At 43.2% G+C, this 12,115-nt stretch overlaps 1 protein-coding gene across 3 annotated transcripts in view; it reads left to right on the forward strand.

The window, feature by feature from the left end:
* garnl3 (GTPase activating Rap/RanGAP domain like 3) overlaps positions 1 to 12,115 on the forward strand; it is a 457,411-nt gene that overhangs the window by 255,800 nt on the left and 189,496 nt on the right. For all 3 annotated transcript variants that reach the window (XM_059993840.1, XM_059993839.1, XM_059993841.1), the window contains exon 4: positions 6,687 to 6,786. In XM_059993840.1, the coding sequence (XP_059849823.1) occupies positions 6,687 to 6,786 (100 nt within the window). The remainder of the gene's footprint in view (positions 1 to 6,686; positions 6,787 to 12,115) is intronic.

Consider the following 12,115-nt stretch of genomic DNA (forward strand, 5'->3'; position numbering starts at 1 on the left):
TCAGAAGTTTGCAAAGGAACTTCTGAACAAGGCTGATGCATTTTGGAAACAAGTCCTGTGGACTGATGAAGTTAAAATAGAACTTTATGACCACAATGAGCAAAGGTATGTTTGGAGAAAAAAGGGTACAGAATTTCATGAAAAGAACACCTCTCCAACTGTTAAACACAGGGGTGGATCAATCATGCTTTGGGCTTGTGTTGCAGCCAGTGGCACTGGGAACATTTCACTGGTAGAGGGAAGAATTAATTCAATTAAATACCAGCAAATTCTGGAAGCAAACATCATACCGTCTGTAAAAAAGCTGAAGAGGAAAAGAGGATGGCTTCTACAACAGGATAATGATCCTAAACACACCTCAAAATCTACAATGGACTACCTCAAGAAGTGCAAGCTGAAGGTTTTGCCATGGCCCTCACAGTCCCCCAACCTAAGCATCATCGAAAATCTGTGGATAGACCTCAAAAGAGCAGTGCACGCAAGGCGGCCCAAGAATCTCACAGAACTAGAAGCCTTTTGCAAGGAACAATGGGCGAATATCCCCCAAACAAGAATTGAAAGACTCTTAGCTGGCTACAGAAAGCGTTTACAAGCTGTGATACTTGCCAAAGGGGATGTTACTAAGTACTGACCATGCAGGGTGCCCAAACATTTGCTTCGGGCCCTTTTCCTTTTTTGTTACTTTGAAACTGTAAAAGATGGAAATGAAGAAGTAATCTTGCTTAAAATATTAAAGAAATCTTTAATCTTTAACTTTATGCCTTTTGGAAATCAGGTTATCTTTTACTCGCTTAACTATTCACAGTAACAGAAATTTTGACCGGGGTGCCCAAACTCTTGCATGCCACTGTATTATTTTTTACTCAAAATTGACTAGTTAGATGCAGATATTGACTAATTAGTAAGTTTGTGTATGCTTATATTCTTTACTTGCATGGTCAGTCACCATTCACAATACTGGTGTTAACTGTCAGTGGAAACTACAATGATAGTTTGAAGTTAGTGAAAGGTATTTATGCCTCTAGTTAGTGTGGCCTTACATCCTCAGTGACATCCTTACCTGCACTCTAACCCTACGTCCTTGGAATGTAGGAGGAAACCAGAGCACCTGGAGGAAACTTGGTCATGGGGAAAACGTACAGACTCCTTACAGAACCATGTTTGTTGATGGTTGGCATGGTGCTACAAAATGGTATCTTGATGCAGGCGTTGGATAGGACAAGCTTACAATGATCAGGGTAGAAATGTGGGTGCGCTGCCATTTGGTGCTCTCATTGTACCTTCCAAATGCCTCCTCAGATTAATTAATTTATTTAGAAAAACAGCACAAAGCAGGTTCTTCCAGCATAATAAGCAACAACCCGTCTATTTAACCCTAGCCCAATCAAAGGACAATTTACAAATGACCAGTTAGTCTGTTAGCCTGTATGTCTTTGGATTGTGGGAGGAGACCCGCGTGCTCACAGGGAGGACGTACAAACTTCTTATAGACAGTGTTGAAATTGAACTCTGAACTCCAATGCCCTAAGCTGTAATAGCATTGTGCTAGCTGCTAAACCATCCAAAATACTCTGATCTTCCAAAAAAATATGGAAATCGGACAAACCTTGTGTCAAAAGTGTATAAAATCATGAGGGACAATGATTATCTTTCCTCAGGGATGTGGAACTCAGAACTAAGTAGTAGGTGTTTAAGGTGAGAGGCAGAAGGTTTAAAAGGGTCCTGAAGGGTAACAGACTGTGGTGTATATATGGAATGAGCTGGCAAAAGAAATGATTGTGACAGGTGCAATAATAATAATATTTAAAAGTGAGACCGTATCCCTGGATTCAGAGCTGTAATCAACCTGCTGGAGGAATTTAGTGGGTGGTGCATCATCTTGTGGGGTGGTGGGTGATGGCAGGCAATCCCTCTAATTTTTTTTACAGAAGCATATACCAGCCATCACTCTGTGCAGGAAATTTTTACATGGCTTGAAAATTGTGCAGCACTTAAAAAAAATGTTTAATATAATTTGCACATCAAACAAACACAAACTACAACTCACAGCACAACTAAATGGCGTCATACAGTCAAAACAACTGACGGCACAATGGCAAAAGTAAAATGTTCTGACTAGACGGCGTTGGCATTCAGCCTGCCTCCAGTTTATAAACAATAAGCTACGGACTTCCATTCTGTGTTAACTGTTACAATTTGTAATAGTGTTTAACTTGAACCACTGACAATGTAAATATGTGAAGCTCTAAAATGTTTCATAGTAAAGGTTATACGATAGGTAGAACATTTATGGATAACATTCATTAATACATACTTAATTATGGGGTATTACACAATTATATTCACAGAATTTCAAAATTATATAAACATTATATAAAAGAAAATTCCATATACACGGCAACAAAGGCTACGTGTGTGGGAGCATTTCAGTTACTGCCTGGCTGCAGCTTAGAGGAAACAGTGGGGGGAAGTAAGGAATGTCGACATTTCAAGTCAAGATTCTGCATCAGGACTCTCAATTCCGTTCCGTTCTGCCCAATCTACAGAAATCCTCCAGCAGATTATTTGTTGGTCCAGGTTCCAGCGTCCGCCGTCTCTTGTGTCTCCCTGGATCTAGATCTCAGCTAAGAGAACCTGCCTCTGTCAATCCTTCTTTCTGTTTCAGTGAGATTTCTTCTAATTCTTCTAAATGACACAGGCTATACTGAATTACATTGGTCCAGTTTGCTCATTATTCTTTGAGAGAGGCAACTATATTTTTTCTGAATTGGATCTAAAATGGGTGTGTGAATTTTTGCCATTACCAGCAGGTTGAATTGACTTGTGTTCTGGAGTGGGTAGAGCCTGCAGTGCTGAAGTGGCCGAACATTGTGCTTGCTTTCTGAGATTTGTTTCCACTGAATTCCACAGAGCAGAGTTCAAAGTGTGGCTTGTAATACCCATGGCTTCTGTTGGATCATCAAACCAGGCTGAATTCTCATACCCTGGAGGTCTTCGGCTCCCTGTGGGTGCAGACGTCTATCATCGAGCGAGTGTAGTTGCTAGGAGAGTCTCAACATCAACAACTGGAACTTGGGGATAATGGTGAGACAGAGGTTCAAAGACCAGAGGAGTGATGCCACTGTGAAGGTGGGGTGGGTGGTATTGTTGAGGAATAATTGTGGGTGAGGGAGGTAATTCCAAGGGAGAAGGGCGCATTACATCCAATGGAGATGTATTACATCCAGGGGAAAGTCCATTGTGGAAGAGAGGCATCTGTGTTTTGTTTACATGAGAGATTCTGCAGATGCTGGGAATCAAGATCTACACACACAAAATGCCTAAGGAACTCAGCAGGTTGAGCAATAATCAGTGTTTCGGGCCAAAACTGTCAGGACTGGAAAGGAAGTGGGAAGAAGCCAGAATAAGTAGGTTGGGGTGGGGTGGGAGAACGAGTACAAGCTGCCTAGTGTTAGGTGAAACCAGGTGGGGGGGAGGGGGGGTAAAGTGAAAAGCTGGGAGGTGATAGGTGGAAGAGGTAAAAGGCTGAAGAAGAGGGAAGCTGATTGGAGATTGGGAAGGAGCGGAGGCACCGGAGGAAGGTGACGGACAGGTGAGGTGAAGTTGGAGGCGTGTGAGGAAAGCCAGAATGGGGAATGGAAAAAGAGAAAAGGAGGGAATGTTCTGTTTTCCTGTTTTGTTGATGACTGAATTGTGATATGACTTATCTCATACACCTTAGAACAATGTTTACTGCTTTGAAAGTCTAACAGCATGAAAGTAGGTTGTAAACAGGATGAGAATTTATTTTATTGTATTTAGCTATTACTGGTAGAAGAGTGTTTAAGAGAATGTAACAGTGTTTTGAAAGGATTCTGCACAGATTGTGTGTTAAGTGTTAACGCCTAGAGACTGTTTGATAACATTCCCACTCTTAATCCTCTCAAGCCTTATGCAGTCATAGAAATGTTCAGCCCACTACTTCCATACTAACTAGTGCACACCTTTTGTCACTAATTCCCATCTTCCAGCGCTTTCACTGCACCCTTCTAACCATTGGCAATTCAAGTGCTCATCTTGAGAATTCATAAGAGATGTCAGTGACTTTGTTTCCTGTTCTATTCATGACTAAATTGTGGACTGATACATGTAGTGGCCACTTTATTTGATACACCTGTACACCTACCTGTTAATGCAAATATCTAACAAGCCAATCATGTGGCAGCAATTCAATACATGAAAGCATGCAGACATGGTTAAGAGGTTCAGTTGTTGTCCAGACCAAACAACAGAATGAGGAAGGAATGTGATCTAAGTGACTTTGACTATGAAATTAACGTTAGTGCCAGGCAGGGTGGTTTGAGTATTTCAGAAACTGCTGATCTCCTGTGACTTTCACGCACAACAATCTAGAGTTTGCAGGGAATGGTTTGAGAAACAAAAAACATTCAGTGAGAGGCAGTTCTGTGGACGAAAACTAACCTTGTTGATGAGAGAAGTCAGAGAGAGTGGCCAGACTGGTTCAAGCTGACGGGAAGGCGACACCTTCCTGGGTATCCTCTCCCTAAGATGAAGTAATGCAGTCATTGACTAACATACAATCTATCTCCTCTTTTGCTCCCCACAGCCTCCCATCCCATTTTCATTCAAAAGTCTCTCTGATTATTTGAAATGAATTATCCATTTGTGGTTGGAAAGATGTTGCTGTCAGTTGTTAAGAATGAGGTTATGGAGTACTTGGTGACACAGGACAAGATAGGACAAAGTCAGCATTGTTTCCTTAAGTGAAAATCCTGCTTGATGAACCTGTTGGAGGTGATTTTGAGGTGATTATAAGTGAGGATAAAGGGGATGCAGCGGATGTTGTATATCTGGACTTTCAGAAGGCCTTTGACAATGTGCCACACATGAGACTACGTTCCATGTTAAGAGTCCACAGTATTACAGGAAAAGTACTGTCATGGTTAGGGCATTGGCTGATTGCTAGGAGGCAGTAAACTGGAATAAAAAGCTGTCAGTTACGAGTGGTGCTCCGAAGGGGCTGGTGTTCGGACCACTTCTTTTTATACTGAATATCAATGATTTAAATGATAGAATAGATGGCTTTGTTGCTAAATTTGCAGATGATATGAAGATTAGTGGAGGGGCACGTAGTGTTAAGGGAACAGGAAGGGTGCAGAAGGATTAGACAGATTAGGAGAATGGGCAAAAATTTGGCAAATGAAATACAATGTTGAAAAATGCATGGCCGTGCACTTTGGTAGATGAAATAAATGTGTAGACTATTTTCTAAATGGGGAGAAAAATAGAAAAGTTCTGAGATGCAAAGGGACTTGAGAATACTTTTGCAGAACCCCCTAAAAGTTAACACGTTAACATTCATTTCAAGGGATCTGAGGCTGAGGCTTTATAAGGCACTGGTGAGGCCTCACTTTGAGTATTGTGAATGGTTTTGGCCTCTTTATCTAAGAAAAGATGTGCTGGCATTGGAGGAAGTTCACAAGGATGATTCCAGGAATGAAAGGGTTATAATGTGAGGACCATTTGATGGTTCTGGATCTGTACTCAGTGGAATTTAGGAGGATAAGGAGTGATCTCATTGAAACCTTTCAAATGTTTAAAGGCATAGACAGAGTAGATGTGGAAAGGATGTTTCCTGTGGTGGGGGTCTAGGACAAGAGGGAACAACCTCGGGATAGAGGGGCATCCATTTAAAACAGATTTGCAGAGAAATTTCTTTAGCCAGAGGGTGGTGAATATGTGGAATGTGTTACTACATGCAGCTGTGGAGGCCGGGTCATTGAGCGTATTTAAGGCAGAAATAGTTAGGTTCTTGATTAGCCAGAGCATTAAAGGGCATGGGGAGAAGGCAAGGGAGTGGGGATGACTGGAAGAATTAGATCAGCCCATGACTGAATGGCAGGGCAGACTCAGTAGGCTGAATGGCCTACTTCTGCTCTTATATCTTATGGTTCCCCTTAAACATTTCACCCTTCACCCTTAACCTATGACCTCTTGTTCTAGTCTCACTCAACCTCAGTGAGAAAAGTCTGCTTGCATTTGCTTTTTCTATACCCTTCATAATTTTGTATATCTCTGTCAAATCTCCCATTGATCTTCACGTTTAAGGCGATAATGTCCTAACCTATTTAACCTTTCCCTACACTTCAGGTCCTGGGCCTAATTTGACCACAAGTGGCACTGCATGTTAAACATTTGGTCACCCTATTGGAGATATTCATTTTATTTCACCCATCCCTGCTCTACCTTCTCTGCTACTGATTTATTTTCTGCATTTCTCTCTTCTGATGAAGAGTTTCCAAGCTGGAATGTTAGCGACACCAGATCAGGGTTCAATTCCTGTCCCTGCCTGTACGTTCTCCCTGTGACTGCATGGGTTACCTCTGGGTGCTCTGGTTTCCTCCTACGTTCCAAAGACACACAGGTTAGGGTTAGTGGGTTTTGGGTATGCCACGTTGGTGTCGGAACCATGGCAACACTTGTGGGCTGTCCAGCACACCTCTCACTGATTTGATTTGATGCAAAGCATACATTTCACTGCGCTTCGATGCAAACCATGCATTTTGATGTACTTGAGACAAATAAAGTTAATCTTCATCTTATCTATTGCTTAAGCTCCAACCTTAGTTAAAGGAAAGAAATAACCATAAAATGACCGGTATTAACTAATGTTTCTTGATTCCCAGAATACTGACTACGCACCGGGAACTTGGCACCGGACCGATGTGCATCTAGAGAACCCGGAATATCACACCAGATGGTATTTCAAATACTTCCTAGGAAAAGGTAATGGGTCAAATACAGAAGAGCTCAACAGGTGGATTGACTGTATCCTGTACGTAGAAGGGTCCTGCTTGTTTTGGAGAGTTGGCACCTGATATCCGAAGAGCCTGCCTCGCTGTGTTCTGGTTTCCATACAGTAGTTCTACAACTTTGCATAGTTTTGCATGGGTACTGAATGGGTTGAAACTCGCAGAGCTGGAGTTGGTAGGAGGAATGCGCGTTATGTAATGCTGTTACATTGCCTGGCCTACTGCTCAGAGAGGACTGGTTGCCAAGAGTCTGGATCTCTGTGTTGTTCTGGTAGCTGGCTATGTGAGAGAGAGAGCTTCTGCATTCTTGGAGCGTTTAATCCAATAAATATTTAATGTTTAGAGAGAACCTGTCTTGAGATCTTCAGAAAAGCATCAATCATTGATACAAGCATTGTCTTATCTTACCGCACCCCCAGTGCTGAAACAGTGTACGGCACTCGGTGTGGGAATGAATTTGAACATGTCCCTCCTTGCTGGTTGGGCACCATAGTTGTTGTAGACTCTTTGGGCTGAAGGGCCTGTATCTGTGACGTATCGCACTGTGAGTTTCTGACTCCTTGCAACTCTTGCTCTCATTATTATTTTTTTATTTGCACCGTTTGTCGTCTTTTGCAAGTCGGTTGCTTGTGAGTTTTTGTCCATGCATCACAAGCATGAGAACGTCTGCATTCCAAGGCCTTCTCTCTTGTCACGATGTAGTCACCCTCAAGCTGGAGGAGCAATACCTCATATCCCATCTGGGTAGCCTCCAACTCGACAGCACCAGCGTCAATTTCTTGAACTTCCGGTGCCCCCCCCCCATTGCCCATTCTCATGTCTCTCTCACACTCGCTCATCTTACCAGCCCAACACCTCCCTCTGGTGCTCCTCTCCTTCCCTTTCTTCCATTGTCTCGGTCCTCTCCTATCAGATTCCCCCTTCTCCAGCCCTGTATCTCTTTCACCAATCATCTTCCCAGCTCTTCACTTCACCACCCCACCCCCACCTGTCACCTACCATCTTGGTGGTACTTCCTCCCTCCCCACACGTTTTCCAGTCCTGATGAAGGATCTTGGCCCAAAATGTCGACTGTTTACTCTTCTCCGTAGATGCTTCCTGGCCTGCTGAGTTCCTTCCAACATTTTGTGTGTGTTGCTCTGTCTATGTAGTGTTTTTTTGTGAAATTCCATTGTATTTCTTCTTCTTCCCGCAAATGCTTGCAAGACATTGAATCTGTGATGTATGCTTTCCTCTTTCTTAAAGTTCAAAGTAAATTTATGATCAACGTATATTCATGTCATCATATACAACTCTGAGATTCATTTTCTTGGGCATACTCAATAAATCCATAACAAAATCATTGAAGGACTGCACCAACAGGGAGTTCAACCGATGTGCAAAAGACTGTGTAAATACAAAATGAAATAAATAATAATAATAAATAAATATGTAGAAAGTGTAAGAGCCTCAGGACTTACACCACCAAGAACAGTTACTAACCCCCTACCATCAAGGTCTTGAACAAGGGAGGACAATTACACTCATTCTATTTCTGGTGTTCCCAGAACCAATGAACGCACACAAAATGCTGCAAAGAACTCAGCAGGCCAGCCAGCATCTTGGAAGAGAGTACAGTCGACACTTCGGGCCGAAACCCTTCAGCAGGACTGGAGAGAAAAGTTGAGGAGTAGATTTAAAAGGGGAGAGAGAAACCCCAGGTGATAGGTGAAACTTGGAGGGGGAGGGATGAAGTAAAGAGCTGGGAGGTTGATTGGTGAAAGAGACAGAAGGCCGTGGAAGAAAGAAAAAAGGGGAGGAGCACCAGAGGAAGGCAATAGGTGGGCAAGAAGATGAGGTGAGAGAGGGAAAAGGGGGTGGGAAAAGGAGAAGTGGTGGGTGGGGGGGGGGCGTCACTAGAAGTTTGAAAACTCGATGCTCGTACCACCAGATTGGAGGCTACGCAAACAGAATATAAGGTGTTGCTCCACCAACTGAGTGTGGCTTCATTGTGACAGTAGAGGAGGCCCTGGATGGACCTGTTGGAATAGGAATCAGAATGAGAAACAGAATTAAAATGAGTGGCCACTGGGAAATCCCGCTTTTTCTGGCGGATGGAGATTAGTTGCATGGCGAAGCGGTCTCCCAATTTACGTTGGGTCTCACCGATATACAGGAGGCCACACCGGGAGCACTGGATACAGTAGATGACTCCAACAGACTCACAGGTGAAGTGTCGCCTCACCTGGAAGGACTATTTGGGGCCCTGAATGGTAGTGAGGGAGGAGGTGTAGGGGCAGGTGTAGCATTTGTTCCGCTTGCAAGGATAAGTGCCAGGAGGGAGATCAGTGGGGAGGGACGAATGGACAAGGGAGTCACATAGGGAGCAATCCCTGCAGAATGCAGAAGGTGGAGGGGAGGGGAGGATGGTGGTGGAATCCCATTTGAGGTGGCGGAAGTTTTGGAGAATTATGTGCTGGACGCAGAGGCTGGTGGGGTGGTAGGTGAAGACAAGAGGAACCCTATCCCTGGTAGGGTGGTGGGAGGATGGGGTAAGAGTAGATGTGCATGAAATGGAAGAGATGTGGTTTAGGGCAGTGTTGACTGTGGAGGAAGGGAAGCCCCTTTCTTTGAAAACGGAGGACATCCTTCGTTCTAGAATGAAAGCCTCATCTTGAGAGCAGATGCGGCAGAGACAGAGGAATTGAAAGAAGGGGATGGCATTTTTACAAGTAACGGGGTGGGACGAGCTATTGTCCTCTCCCACTCCCACAACCAATGATCTCACTTTAAGTGCTCTTTATCATGTTATTTAATGTTCGTTATTCATTGCAGTTTATTTATATCTTCATTTGCACAGTTTGCTGTTCATTGATCCTGATTGCAAACACTGTCATATAGATTTGCGGAGTATGCCCCCAGGAAGAAGAAAGGCAAGATTGTTTGTGGTGATGTGTATGTACTCTGATAATAAACTTTACTTTGATATCCAGAACATGGGATGAAGACTCCTTGAAATTGAGTCCATAGCTTGTGGGAACATTTCAGTGATGGGATGAGTGAAGTTATCCCCTTCGGTGAAATAGCCTGATGGTTGAGGGGTAATAACTGTTCCCGAACCCGAGTCCTGAGGCTCTTGTATCTTCTTCCTAATGGCAGCAGAGTAGAGAGCATAACCTGGGTAGTGGGGGTCCCTGATGATGGCTGCAACTTCCGTGGATCAATGCTCCATGTAGGTGTGCTCAGTGAAGGGGAGGGCTTTACCTGTGATGGACTGGGCTGTACCCACTACATTTTATATGATTTCCCATTTAAGGGCATTAGTCTTTTCATACCAGGCTGTGATGTAGCCAGTCAACGTACTCTCCACCACACATCTGCAGAAGTTTGTCAGAGTTTTAGAAGTCATGTCAAGTCTCTGTAAACTTCCAATGAAGTAGAGCCACTGCCATGCTTCCTTTGTAATTGCACTTATGTGCTAGGCCCGAAATAGTAACACAGTGGAACTTAAAATTGCTGATCCTCTCCATCTCTGATCTTCTGATGAGGAATTGCTTGTGGACCTCTGGTTTCCTCCTCCTGAAGTCAATAATCAGCTTCTTGATCTTGCTGACAATGAGTAGGAGTTTGTTGTTGTGGCACCACTCAGCCAGATTTTCATTCTCCTACACTCCAGGAAATAAAGTCCTAACCTATTCACCCATTCACTATAACTCAGGTCCTCAAGTCATGGCAACATCCTTGTAACTTTTCTTAGTACACTTTCTTTCTACATGGACCTAATCCCATCAAAGCTTGAGGCTCAGATCTGCTTAGAGAAGGTAACTCAAAAGGCAAGTGGAGCGTTTGGCTTATTAACAAGGTGGATAGAATAGCAGAGTCAGAATGATTGCAAGAACTTCAGAGGGGCTTAGGTGATGTGGTGTTGTATGGTAACGTATACAGTGCATTCCAGTTAATTGGGATACATTGGGATCAATACATTTTTGCCCAATTAAGCAGCTGTCACAATTAGCCAAATTTTCATGGAAATAGTTAAAAAAAAAGGAAGACAAACTACCCACTTAACTGAATAACAAATGATGGATTTAAATGGAATACAGAACAAATTAGAACACTATCAATATAACTACAGTACGATAAAACTTGTGTATTTGTTCCTAAAAGTTATTGACAGAGGAATTCATCCAGTGTAGGCTGCCCTGTTGACTGTAAATGAAGACAATCAGCATAGACGCCTAGTGAGATAATGGTCTACCTTCACTGCCTTTCTGCATGAAGTAGTGTGGTAATCCAAGAATAATTCACTGCTTTTTAAATTGGCGTCCACTGCCCCAATGGATAACATAACACAAGCACAAGCTGGCACTATTTAAAATCTGTTCGTTCTGAAAATGGTAAAGTGTCTAACAGCCACAAAAGTGCACACAACTGATGTTAGTTAGAAATTATTTGGCAACAGTGTCATGTCCCAATTAAGAAGAAACTAAATTCCAATGTGTTGGTATTTCAATGGAATAAAGGAAATTACAATGGCATGAGAGCGGAACTGGCCAAAGTTGACTGGAAAGGGACATTTGCAGGAAGGACAGCAGAGCAGCAGTGGTAAGATAGGCCAAAGCCAGCACGGTTTCCTGAAAGGAAAATCCTGCCTGACTAACCTACTGCAATTTTTTTGAGGAAATTACAAGCAGGGTAGACAAAGGAGATGTAGTAGATGTGATGTACTTGGATTTTCAGAAGGCCTTTGACACAGTGTCACACCTGAGGCTGCTTAGCAAGATAAGAGCCCATGGAATTACAGGGGAGTTACTGGCATGGGTGGAGCATTGGCTGGATGGCAGAAAACAGAGAGTGGGAATAAAGGGTCCTATTCTGGCTGGCTGCTGGTTACCAGCCGAGTTCCACAGGGGTCAGTGTTGGGACCGCTGCTTTTTATGATGTATGTCAATGATTTGGATTATGGGATTAATGGATTTGTGGCTAAATTTGCCAATGATACAAAGATAGGTGGAGGAGCGGGTAGTGTTGAGGAAATAGAGAGCCTGCAGGGAGACATAGATAATTTAGGGGAATGGGCAAAGAAGTGGTGAATGAAATACAATGTTGGTAAGTATATGGTCATGTACTTTGGTGGAAGAAATAAAGAGGCAGACTATCATTTAGGTGGGGAGAGAATTCAAAATGCAGAGATGCAAAGAGACTTGGGAGTCCTTGTGCAGGATACCCTAAAGGTTAACCTCTGGCTTGAGTCAGTTGTGAAGAAGGTGAATGCAATGTTGGCATTCATTTTTAGAGGTACAGAGTATAAGAGCAGGATATGA

Source organism: Hypanus sabinus, chromosome 18 (assembly GCF_030144855.1).
Source record: "Hypanus sabinus isolate sHypSab1 chromosome 18, sHypSab1.hap1, whole genome shotgun sequence".
NCBI lineage: Eukaryota > Metazoa > Chordata > Chondrichthyes > Myliobatiformes > Dasyatidae > Hypanus > Hypanus sabinus.